Source organism: Lactuca sativa, chromosome 6 (genome assembly GCF_002870075.4).
Source record: "Lactuca sativa cultivar Salinas chromosome 6, Lsat_Salinas_v11, whole genome shotgun sequence".
Lineage (NCBI taxonomy): Eukaryota > Viridiplantae > Streptophyta > Magnoliopsida > Asterales > Asteraceae > Lactuca > Lactuca sativa.
The window spans coordinates 10,487,268-10,500,266 of record NC_056628.2 but is presented as its reverse complement, the minus strand read 5'-3'; the positions used below and the strand labels follow the sequence as shown (position 1 = coordinate 10,500,266).

The window sequence follows — 12,999 nt, the reverse complement described above, 5'->3', positions numbered from 1 at the left end:
GAGATAAGAGTTATCATATGCAAGTATGCAATGACCAGATCAATTAGTTTTCTCACATGATGTGATGGTGGTTGATGAGGTGGGATAAGGAAATATGGTAGAGGCTCTTCATTCAAATCTTAGGTGTATGATTTCAAAGAGGATAAAGGTGTTAGATGGGGACGGGGAGGGGGAGGTATGGAAGTATGGGTGTGGCCTAAAGTTTCATTTATTAATATTATTCTTTATCTAAACTAAATAAAAATAAAATGTAATATATATATATATATATATATATATATATATATATATATATATATATATATATATATATATATATATATATATATATATATATATATATATATATGGGGGAAGTAGTCATTTTGATTTAGATATAGACCAAACCTACAATCAATCCAAAAGGACTAGTTTTGAAAGTTAAAAGGTATTTGTGTTGTACCCCCATGCTTGGTTGGAAAAATTCTCTATAGTGATTATATATCTTGGTTTTGTTCTTAGTAATCTCGATTCAACATTGTTTGGTAGATGCAATAGTTCCTGGCTGATTCTTTTTATATTTACATGTAGATGACATGATTATTACTAATGATGACTATAATGACTTTGAGTCCTTGAAGCGTGATTTGGCTCGATGTTTTTTCTATAAATGACTTAGTTTTCCTGTGTTATTTATTGGGCATTAAGGTTGTTCAAGCTCAAAAATGTTATCAATCATCTCATATAAAGTACATATGCACGACTCGCTAACAACATAACAATTAATACGCCTCTTGAAACCAATGCCTGATACTTTTCTACTTCCACTAATGGTGTTCGTTTATCAAATCCGCGTCCATTTTGTAATATTTTGGGTAGTCTGGTTTACCTTACAATCACTCATATTGTTCATGTGGTTAGCTACTTTGTCATTGTTCCTACTACTCTGCACTAGGAAGTTGTTCTTCGTATCTTGAGATATCTTCTGACTCTTAGATTCAAAGTCTATTATTCTCTTTGATGTCTTCTCTAGATGTTCTCTCTCTTTCTCTCTCCTTCTCTTATAGAGGTTAAGTATAGTGTTCCAGTTGTGACTACTTACGAGATTGTTTGGTTATGTTGGCTTCTTACAGATATTGATGTTGATGTTTCTCTTCCTACCTCTTACATTGTGATAACAACAATACAATTCAAACTGCAAAAAATTTTGTTTTATACAAGCAGACGAAACATATTGAGATTGATTTTCATTTCACTTTCAATCATCTACAACTTGGAACCATCTCAATACCATATATTCATCACTTTTGTAGATTGTTTTTATTTTCACAAAAGCTCAATTAGATTAATGGTTTTCCTTATTGTTTAACAAACTTTCAATGTTTATTGGTGTCATATTATGACTTTGATGAGAATTTTAGCATGATAAAACATTATGCTCATTTTGTGTTGTTGTTAATTATCCTTAGATTATTTTCTCATTCATAGTCTTATTTCTCTTTTTCTTTGTAATCAAGTTTCTCTCAATAATGAAATCCTAGACAATATTTTTCTAGATTATTATTAGTTTATATATAATATCTACACACAATCTAAATCGTAAAACGTTATAAATAGGACTTTGAAATCCTATATATCTAATACGAAATACATCGTAAAAGGCCTGAAAAGGATAATAATTTTTTTGTTGTGTCAACCTTGTGAAAAATCAGTTACCACCATAAGAGCATCTCCAATAAGGTTTTATTTATAACTTATTATTATTTGGTTGAGTGGTTAAAACAATTTAACACCATTGGACTAGATGACTCGTTTTGACATTTTTATTAACCACTCAATATATATTGAGTGGTCAATATAGTTTAATACTTTGAACACTCTAATCCTATATCTTTAATAATATTACATTTTATCCATTTGATTTAATTTGAAGTATTTATTATTTATCTAAAGTTTATAGACAAAAAAATGTAATATATAAATATATACTATAGTAATATGTGAATCGTTTTTATGTGACTTGATATTTATATTAAAATACATTTTAGATAGATAAGGATAAAATGATTAAATTAATAAAAAAATCATAAAAAAGTTTAATCGAGAAACAATTTAATTAGAGCTAAATATAATTAAATAGTGAGATGACAATTTTTTTTGATTTATCGTATAGATTTATCATTGAAGATGTTCTAATATACATAATTTTGAAATACTTTTATAACTAGAGTTAAGAGTTCGTAAAATTATATATTTTTTCTATTAACTTTTAAAATAAGGTTTACATTTTTCACCGATAAATGGATTTCTAAAGTCAAAACTCACCATGTTTGGAACTAAATGGTAATTTTGATAATTATTTTCTTTTAGTAAAAAAAGCTTATTTATTAAATGTTACAATATAATTTCTTCTTTTTAGTGAATATGTAAGAAAACAATCAAAAAAAAAAAAAAAAAAAAAAAAAAAAAAAAAAAAAAAGGTACAGAGTAGTTGTACTTTGAAGAAGCTTTTTCCACACTGACGCCTCTGTCTCATGCGTCAATCAACACCCTCCATTTTTGGCCTCTTCTCGTTTTTTCTTCCAACGATCTTCAATCTCACACAATCGTTAGGTTTACATTTGGGACACTAGGGTGTATGGTTACTTTTGGAATTTAATACTTTAATCCATAAATTTAAGAAAAAAAGTCATTGTTTATGTAGAGAAAAAGATTATAGAGAAAAGAGATAAATAGACAAAGCCAACTATTTCACAAATTTTATCCTATATGATTTTTACAGGTAACTAACCGTAAAAATCATAAATTTTATCAAACTTTGAATATTCATAATTTTTTCTTATGAATTTAACTTGAGCTGATTTGTTTTTTTTTCATTGTTGTCTTTTTAATAAAGGGTACCCAATTAGTTTTTACAAAGAAGTCGTTTGTATAAGATCTTACTCCACGATAATCCAATTCCAAATCAATGAAGACAGGATCCGAATCAGGGTACTCATATGTCGTAAAGGTTCACTCTGTTTGACTTGACCCGGTTCATGGACCACATAACTACTGATCCCCACTTTGACAAATGGCAAGAAAACGACTTGGGTCCGGGTCCACTTTGAACCTTTTTGATGAAACACGTAATATAACTTACTAATATTAAAATGAAGGAAAACACTCCTAATATTTACAAATTAAAACATCATAATTTTATTAATAAAAAATATCTTACGAATTTAAGCATAAATACCGATTTGTGATTAGTAAATCCTGCCGTAGGATAAGATTGTAGAATTTTGTTTTATTCTCTGCCGTCGGATCAGAAAAAAATCACAGATCGGAAGAAACACCAGAAAAAGAGTGATAGGAAAAAAAACAGGGCATGGGTGTAGAATCCAGCTACGGATGCGGAGCAGCATAGGCCAGTCACCAGTGCATCAAAATCTGATCAAATAAATCTCTGGAATCTCTATATCGTAGATTAGATTAGATTAGATTTGTAGACCAGAAGCTAAAACACGTATGTATAGAATCTCATTGTCATTCCTCTTTTTCAGTTTTCATAACAACTATTACATTTATTTATTATTTTAAAATACATATACTTGATTATAAAACGAAATATTTGATCATAAAATAAATGGTAACTTTTCCCTATTTTAAGTCGATCTTTAATATAAACAATGGGATGTCTATGTTACGTTGGTTTTTATTAATCTTATATTTTCGATATAATTTTTTCTAATCTTCTCTAACACAAAGACAATTTTTTAAAGGGAAATATTTTTATAATTAATGTATTTCATATTTAATTATAATAATATTTCATATAATTAATATTTTTTATGTACACAAAACATATTAGAAAATCCTTCTTTAAATTTGTTATTAAATAGTGACAATTTTTGTAATTTTGTGAACAATAAGGACAATATTTTATAATTTTGCTTTTAGGGAAGAATTGTTTCGGTAGCTTTGCAAAAAGTATGGAACACTTTTTCTCTAAATTTAAGGGACCAAGGGACCGTTTTTATAATTTGTTTTCTATATAGAAACCATTTATGTAATTATCTGTTAAAAGAAGGACCATTTTGTAAGTTATAGGGACCATTTCTGTAAAAAATATTCTTGACAAGGACTCTTTGGATATATATCACAAATGTAAGGATATATAGAATTCTTTTACAGTAATATTGGCATGATTGTTATGAATATTAATGATATAACACAATAGTGGTTTCAGGCTTACGTCTCTTTCTCATTATGAAAATTTTACGTATATTGATAATTAAAATTGACCTTACTTGAGGTTTTTAATATTTCTATGTATGTGATGTTAAAAGTGACAACTACTTCTTAATTCTTATTGGTTTATCATAGTTTTAAAAGATGCATATATTTAAATAAAATGTTATTTACATTTTTAAAAATGACATCTATTTTTTTTTATTGTTGTATAATGCATTTCTGAATAGGCCTTAAAACATGTATTTGGCTTATTTTAATTGTCATCCACATTAGATTTATAGTTTTTGCAATAAAATGAGTTCTTGAAGTTAAGGTTTATATTTTAAGTTATTATTTTGACTTGCTCAAAGTTTAGACTATGAGAATTGTCTTATGCTTTGGTTGTATAGCTTTTTCATGTACGTTACATTGTTATATGGTTTTTTGGCGATATGTTTAGGTAGTAGAAAAAACATGATTTATGTACAATCGATTTCATTGTATAACTTGGAAATGGTCAAGCGTATCAAATGACACTTGTTCTAATGGTATCGCAAATTGTTGTAACATGTTTCTTAGTCAATAGATTGAATACTCAAGTTTTGTTTTATCCATTAGAAATAAATTAAAAAGTATGTAAGTTATGTAATTAATAAAAAAAATGTCTCTACAAAAAACATAAAATATCGATACATATTTTATATATTTTGCTTGATTTTGTCCTTTAAAAAAGAAGAAAGGAAAACATTAGTCCGATAGCTTCCAAATTTCAAGTCACCTTCGTTTATTTATTTTTAATTCCTCCCCACACCCTTTACCTATACATTTTACCCCCTCCCATTTGACCGATCATCTCTCTTTTTCTTTTTCTCTCTCTGAAATGCATAAACCATCGCCGGAACCACCGTCACTCCGCCACCGGTAACCAAACACAAAATGGGTAAGGCATCCAAATTCTTCAAATCTCTTTTCAGTTTCAAAGCCTCCGACACCACCCACCACCAACCACCCTCTCGTCCAGACCTCAATAAACAACCCAAACGACGCTGGAGCTTCATTAAATCAAACAAAGATCAACTCCACCACCATTTCTCCGACACCGACACTTTCAACCCACCACTCTCCCGTCCACGCGACACCCCACTTCACCATCAATCTTACTACCAAACAGCCGGAGACGACGAAAAAACACGTACAACCAGTCATGCCATAGCCGTTGATGCCGACACAACAGCATCAGCTGACGCCGCCGTATTTTCAGCCCATGCCGCGGCGGAGGTGGTACGGATGACAACCAGAGCCACCGCCCGTTACGGCCTTCGCGGCGAATGGGCCGCTCTTAAAATCCAGACTTACTTCCGAGGTTACCTGGTAAGCATTCCCTAAACCATAGACTAAGGGTATTTCGGTCTTTTAATCATGGACGAATGTACTTAAATTGTTTCGTTAAAGGTCAACACACGAGGTATGAACGTATTTTAGTCAAACCCAAATGCAGACGAGTTCATACGTTACCTAATGTACCATATGTAATGCGTAACGTACAAGTTATTAACTGCACCGGCCACGTTTAGAACCATAAAAAACCTTTCTTAAAAAGTTTAGTTGTAAATGTACTACTCATGATCATACCACTTTTACCGTTTTACCCTTGTAGTTTCCCCACCTGTGTAAAGAAATCGTAAATGATATTTGAGGAAAATAAATTGGCAATAAACTAAGAAACAAAATAATTTTGTACGTTTATATCCAAACAAAAAGTGGGCTATGGAATATGCTTTAATAACTTGTACCTTGTCGTAAACCAATTGGAACATTTACTCTTCACGCATTAATAACTTGTACGATTGAAACGTAACGAAGTCAGAAGGAAAGGAGAACTGGTCGGTGGGGTAATTGGGTAAACTAGAAATTAGTTTCTAAGATGGGAGTAGGATAAAAAAGAAAAAAGAAAAAAATATATTGTTCCAGTTTTACCCTCCACCTATACATACTATTCTTGTATATCTATTATTTCATGGATTCATATACTTGAAGGCAAGGAAAGCTTTAAGAGCATTGAAAGCGTTAGTGAAGCTTCAGGCACTTGTGAGAGGTCATATCCTAAGGAAGCAAGCGGCGGTTGATTTCCGGCGGTTGCAAGCTCTGCTACGAGTCCAGGCACGGGCTCGTGCAGGGCGGTTTCCGATCACCGATTCACCTCACTCCTCCGCCAAGGTTTTCCTCTTGTTCATTCATAGGACAAATGTCAATGCACGATGTATAAGTATAACATTGTGATCTATATATCTTCCAGGGTCCTCCCACTCCTGAAAAATTTGAGCATGTCGTTCGAACGAGAACAAAACACGATCAACCATCGATACTAAAGGTGTGTGTTATTGTCAATTTGTCAAACATTTAATTCGTTTTCTTCATTTCTTAAGTAATTTATATATATTCTGTATATGTAGAATAATGTTTACAAATCTTACTCCGACGAAAGAATCCTTGAAATGGACACCGTGAAACACCACCTTCTGCCACCTAGACGCCGGAGCCTCTTCCACAGTCAAAGTCAAAGTCTGACAAATTCTCAAGGGTCAACAATCCACCCATCCGGTTTCGGTTTCGGTTTCAGCCCGAGTGAATCTTGTGAAGTAAATTCCATAACTACCCCTTTCGAGGAAGAAGTTTCTTTCTGTATTCCCCAAAATAGCCCTACAATTTGTTCAAAGGTCAACGGGTCAATGAAGGTGGGCCCGTTTACACCGGCTAAAAGTGATAGTTCAAGGAGCTGTCTTAGTGGCTACTCGGACCACCCGAACTACATGGCATACACGGAGTCATCACGGGCTAAGGTTCGGTCGGTGAGTGCACCAAGACAAAGGCCTCAGATTGAGGTTTCTAATACCATGAAGAGGTATTCAGTGTATGGATATGTTGCGGGCCCAGGTTTGGGCCCGGGCCCGCAACACAGTTCAAATTTGAGGGATAGTTTTGTGAGCAAAGCATATCCGGGTTCGGGTCGGCTTGATCGGCTTGGGATGCCGGTTGGGGGATTAGGTATTCGTGAGAGTGAGTTTAGTGGTAGTTATTGGAACTATTAAACTTAAATGTGTGGGTGGTTAGTGTGAAGTTTTTCTAATGTAGTGGGACTTTATGACTTATGAGAAGGTAGATTATATATGTAAGTGCAATTTGTAACGAAACCCCCCGAGGTTTATAATACCTGAAGATTAAACCCTTGAAGTTTTTAGTTTTTATGTTGTTCTTGAAGCTAGAGTGGACTAGAGGTGTACAAAGAGAATGGTCCAACCGGGTTTTTTATACCAGGATCGGACCGTCAGTTTTTGTTCGGGTCATTTTTTCAGGCTTTAACCGGTCCTCATTTGGTGTTTACCTAATTTTTTTTGGGTGACCAAACAGTTACAAAATAAATTAATTTTTCTTAGTAAAATTCAAAATTATTTATCAATATTTTAAATAAATCATTAATTAAGAAATATATCAAAATTTTAAAGTTATTATAACTTCAAACATAATAATTAGAAAAATTAAATTTCAATTTTAAAGTGTTGCCTAATATATCTCTTTGACATGTGGCATAATATTAATGAAGAGTTGTATTAGAGTGATACATGTCAAATGGAGATTAAAATTGTTCTTTTATTAGAATAGAGATGTTAACTCTTAATAATATTAATGTGATATCAAAACGTTATAAATATTTAGAAAAAAGGCAATATATCTTAAGTCTATTTTTGGCTATTTTTGTAGTTTAATTATTATATTTCAATTTCATTAATAAAAGGGTTAATATAATAAAACTCAACTTTAATTTTATTTTTCCTGAAAAAAATATTGTATTTTTTCATATTTTTTTGATTCGGCCGTTTTATCATTTATTTTTTCCAGAAAAAGTTGCTAAATGTGAGGGTTTTTTAGAAAAATAAAAATAAAAAGTAAAGGGGTTTTTTGGAAAAAATTAAAGGGTTGAAGGGGTTTTTTTTTTTTTTTTTTGGAAGAAAATAAAAAGTTAAAAGTTTTTCGGAAATAATGAAAAATTGGAAGGTCTTTTTCTTAAAATAAGATAGAAGTTAATACGGAAAAAATACATATGTAAAGTCTTTTTATTTTGTTAACTGTTAATAATCAACTTAAGCTAATACGGAAAAAAATACATTTGCTGAAGTTTATTGGTTTTGCTGAAAATTATAAACTGTCAGATAATCATTCTACCAAAGCCGATAAGCTGTGACGATCATTTTAACATGCTATGCAATATTTTTTTAAATAACTTATGTTATGATTACCTATTAACAGTTTCATAATTATCTTCTTTTTTGGATATCGGTTGTAATTTAGAAGGTTCGGTATCTATACATCTATATTTTATATATTTAACCAATGCCTTTGTGGCTACAGAGTAAAACTTGAACATCTCATACAATTATCATCAAAGAAGGAAAGGACACTATTATTCAATTATGTGACTAATTGTTTAATTCAAATATCTTCTAATCTATTACTATACTTAATTTGCTAAGTTAAATATTGTTTTAATCTTAAAACCTAAATCGAAAATTATATTTAACTTTATCACGTGTGTAACTCATTGATATAAGCTATGGAGATGAAGTTGTTCTAATAGATGTCTTTTTTTATCACATGGTTTACAATACCAGTTATTTTTGACATCTTATATCAACTTGGTATAAGAAATTGTTATTTCATAGTGACAATGACAGTTATTCATGACTACATAATCATATTATGCGCATCAGACACTTTTGTTAGGCCGCCACCATTTTGATCGATTTTGTATAATATATATAAAGAACTTGGATTTACACAACGAAAAACAAACTAAAAACATGTCATAACGACTGATTTTAGACATATCAACAATAAATTCATGAGGTAAAAAAAAAAAAAAAAAAAAAAAGAATAAACTTTGGCAAAATGTGGACTTGAAAGATACAAGTCGTTATATCATTGGTTGTTGCAGTGCCATCTGGACGTAGGCACACAGCTCAAGTAATGACACCAGCTGCAATGATCGTTCCCATTCTCTCCTTTCAAAAGCATCACCAATCCAACAGCAAACCTGCAATTCACAAGGGCAATACTGTCTTTTTACACTTTCATCCAAAAAGAAGTCAACGTAGAAAAGTGTGATACAGATACCGTCTTTTCACACAGTTTTTATCAAAGGGCAATACAGTCTTTTCACATTTCATCAAGGGCAATAAAAAAAGCATACCCTGCGATCAATAAGAGCATGGAAAGAAACCAGAAAGCGTATTGGAAAAGGGTATATTTGGATTTTCCACGAGCCTCAACAGGAAGATGTCTACGTTCTTGCCAAGCAAATTGAGGACGAATGAGTAGTACAAAACCAAGGAGAAAACCGGTTAAAAAACCACCAATATGGGCAAAATTGTCAACATGGGGAAGAATTCCAACAGCTAAATTGATCAAGATGATGATCACAAGTGTGATCAAAGCTGCAGCCTGAATTGATTATTAAAAAACAAGATAAAAACACTTTTTGAGATTAAAAAAAAAAAAAAACAAATTTGATGCCTAAAAACTAAAAAGTTATAATATTTACCTTGTTGGCATAAATAGTCCAGTTAGTAAGAAGTTCAGATAACATAGCTCCAAGAAGACCAAAGAGAGCTCCAGAAGCTCCAACAGAAATGTTGTTTTTTATAAAAAGTGTAGAAAGTATGCTTCCACCAATTCCAGATAACAAGTAGATTACTCCTACACGTGCTGAAATAAAAAGACTCGTTTTAATTTTAGTGATATAATTATGAAATAAAATGTTATGAATGCAAAAACATACCAAAGCCAAATTGTTGTTCAAGTCGAATCCCAATGAAAACCAAACTTAACATGTTTGCAAGTAGATGAATAACTCCTGCATGCAACCAGATACATGACACTAGTCTCCATGCTTCATTCTCATTCACTACTTTTTTCCATTCAAGAGCTCCCAATTTTTCCAATCTACAAAATAATTGAAGCCAAAATAAGTTGATATAACTTCCAAATTCATTCGTTATGATTCAAATGACACAAAAAAAAAAAAAAAAAAAAAAAACAAGAATTTTAGACATGGAGACCTCACCCATAGGTGTTTTTACTTGATTTTCTTGCAAAACTACCATGGAAGGAAAAATCACAAACACAAAAACCTAATCCAATGTGTCGAATCGTGAAAGTGAATCCAATCAGATAATACCCAAATCGAGTAAGTAGAGAAAACCTCCAATGTGGACCATTACAAAATCAAAGTTTACACAAAAGATGCCTAAAAGGATATGTAAGAAAAGCTCACAAGTAAAGAAAACCCCAATTCAAATTCATATTAGAATTGTCAATTACACGCATTAAAGAGTATAATTACGAAGAACGCATCAAATATTATCATCAAGAATCATCAATTAACATACAAACCGTAAATCATAATCAATAATCAGCTTTCAAGTAGAAGAACCAACGATTATGAACTGAAAAAACAACTTATAGATCTTAATAACACATTAAAACCTAAAATCAGGTGTGAGGAAACTTACGTAGAAGAAGAAGGCCCAAAAAGGGGATTTTCTTTAAGAGGCTGAAAAGAGAGTCTGCCTAAAAACCTAGCAACGCAGTTCCCCTCGAGACTCGAATTGTGGTTCTTAGGACAATCATTAACAATCATGATGACGATAAACATAGCCACATTCGCAACAACAATCATAGGAACAAGCCAAGAAGTCCATTGCTTCTCCGATGATTCGGCGTAGTAAGGAGAAGACGATGTGTAATAATTGGAGTGCGGCGGCGGTGGTGGTGGTGCACCTCTGTTCTTCCAGCTTCCTCTGCTCTCTAGATCTCTGTTACCCATCACACCAAATTCAATTTTTAGTCTTCCTCGCTAATCTTTTCTTCGATTCGATGTCGAATAGGTGCTTGTATAATATATATGTAGGGTTTTGATTAGGAAGTAACTTGGAAGGGATGTAGAGGGAGAGCTGTGTTGTTAGAGAGAGAAGGAGAGAGATGGGAGTGGATCGATGAGTGTTGCTACCAATATAATCGCCGGAAATCAAAGAAAACGGTGGAGATATGCGGTTGCTTGTCTGTCAACTTTATGTTAGGTGACCTGGTAATCTGAGAAACCTTTAACGGTTATCTTACAAAATTCTCAATTTCAAAGCAACTTTATTTTATTAAAAGCTTACATGTGGCACCTAAAATTATATAGTAGTTTATTTGAGCTTTAAATAGTTAAGAGTAAATTACATGAATGGTCCCTATGGTTTGGGTAAATTATACGTTTGGTCCTTAATTTATTTTTTTAACTCGGAAGGTGTCTACTGTTTGTTTTTGCTATACACATGGTCCATACAGTTTGTTTTTGTTATACGCTTCGTTCTTATCTTACTTAAAAATATTATTATTTAAATAAGGAAAAATGATGAGGTAGGTAAGGTAAGATGAGGAGGTGGAGTTGGAGGTGTGTTATTTAAATAAATTAAAAAATCATGGGCAAAATAATCTTTTTAGGTAAGCCATAGACCAAAAGCGTAACAAAAACAAATAGTAGGGACCTTCCAATTTAAAAAATTAAGTTAGGGACCAAACGTGCAAATTACCTAAACCATAGGGACCATTCGTGTAATTTACTCAATAGTTAAACATTTTTCTAGTTTTTATGGTGTCTTAAAAACTGGTTCGGAAGAGAGACGATAGTAGTTCAACAATGATCGATTTATTGTGAAGTATTTGATCGGATTGAACCAGATGATTACCGGGTTGAACCGGTGTGATATAATCGATAAAACCGTTTGTTTGACTTGGATACTTGGATTTCACTTGGCTCATTAAAAAAACAGTCAATAAGTTCGATCGATTAGATTATCAGAAATGTATACAACTTGAAAACCGATACACAACACTGCCAAATATAGACTTAACCGGTTGAACCGGAAAACGGTTATTAGACCAGTTCAACTAAAAAACCGGTTTTAAAACATTGATTTTTGATTATTTACTTAAAATTATTTAAAGACAAAATTGCAAAAATGGTCCTTGTAATATGCATTTTTTGGGGTTTTAGTCCAAACCACGACTTTTTTGGATTGATAGTCATTTTAAGCTAGTTTGCTTGTGAGTTTGGTCTTCCGGTAAATTGAAAAGACTAAATTGCCCTTATTATATTTATTTTCCATTTTCTTTTTTTTCCTATAGGTATTTATATATATAAAATAAAATAGGGGCTCACATACCTCCCCCCCCCCCCCCCTCTCTCACACACATACACACACACACCCCATAACAACATTCCCCTTCCTTCTTCTTCTTCACTTACAACCAAGAACCACCCATGTTTGCTATCAGAGCAAGTCCCTCCACCACTCACCGCTGCTATGGTAAAAACCCACCACAAACCGTGCTTATTTTGTCGAGTACAGGAGCCCCAACCCTTACTCCTTCCTCCCCTCGTATCAATTTCTTACAGGTTAGTTTCTAAATGTTTCAATTTCTTGATTTTCATATAATAAAATAAATCTTAGATCTTGGTGTATGAATCTTGCAGAATTGGTAAGTGGAAAAGAACCACAGGAAGGAGATGGGGATATGAATCTAGCAGAATGGGCATGGAGGTATTTCAGCGAAGTGAACTCTATGATTGAAACTTTGGACCCAGAAATCAAGCAGGTTAATAGTTTCATGGAAGATATCGCCTTAGTGTTTAAACAGGCTCATTTGCACAAGCTAATACGGAAACTGATGCTACCCCCCATAGTTGATTTGGGTTCAATACAC

The 12,999-nt window shown here is 32.4% G+C and overlaps 2 protein-coding genes across 2 annotated transcripts; one reads left to right on the top strand and one right to left on the bottom strand.

Moving 5' to 3' along the window:
* The first annotated feature begins 5,007 nt into the window (after positions 1 to 5,007).
* LOC111900412 (protein IQ-DOMAIN 22) lies at positions 5,008 to 7,425 on the top strand. The gene is made up of 4 exons (XM_023896301.3): positions 5,008 to 5,565; positions 6,232 to 6,411; positions 6,491 to 6,565; positions 6,648 to 7,425. Exons 1-4 carry the CDS (start codon positions 5,131 to 5,133, stop codon positions 7,281 to 7,283), a joined length of 1,326 nt encoding a protein of 441 aa, XP_023752069.2. The 5' UTR covers positions 5,008 to 5,130; the 3' UTR covers positions 7,284 to 7,425.
* Positions 7,426 to 8,983: 1,558 nt separating this feature from the next.
* Positions 8,984 to 11,403, bottom strand: LOC111900411 (RHOMBOID-like protein 2). The gene is made up of 5 exons (XM_023896300.3): positions 10,761 to 11,403; positions 10,028 to 10,191; positions 9,791 to 9,954; positions 9,440 to 9,690; positions 8,984 to 9,283 (listed from the first exon to the last, which is right to left on the bottom strand). The coding sequence occupies exons 1-5, from the start codon at positions 11,072 to 11,074 to the stop codon at positions 9,169 to 9,171; spliced, it is 1,008 nt and encodes a 335-aa protein (XP_023752068.1). The 5' UTR covers positions 11,075 to 11,403; the 3' UTR covers positions 8,984 to 9,168.
* Between the last annotated feature and the right edge of the window lie 1,596 nt (positions 11,404 to 12,999).

Bases quoted from the DNA above. Each gene is read 5' to 3' on its own strand.
- LOC111900412 (XM_023896301.3), top strand. From the start codon at position 5,131: ATGGGTAAGGCATCCAAATTCTTCAAATCTCTTTTCAGTTTCAAAGCC. The intron at 5,566-6,231 runs GTAAGCATTCCC...ATATACTTGAAG, and splicing joins CTTACTTCCGAGGTTACCTG to GCAAGGAAAGCTTTAAGAGC. The intron at 6,566-6,647 runs GTGTGTGTTATT...CTGTATATGTAG, and splicing joins ATCAACCATCGATACTAAAG to AATAATGTTTACAAATCTTA.
- LOC111900411 (XM_023896300.3), bottom strand. From the start codon at position 11,074: ATGGGTAACAGAGATCTAGAGAGCAGAGGAAGCTGGAAGAACAGAGGT. The intron at 9,691-9,790 runs GTAAATATTATA...TAATCAATTCAG, and splicing joins GGACTATTTATGCCAACAAG to GCTGCAGCTTTGATCACACT. The intron at 9,284-9,439 runs GTATGCTTTTTT...TGTGAATTGCAG, and splicing joins ATGCTCTTATTGATCGCAGG to GTTTGCTGTTGGATTGGTGA.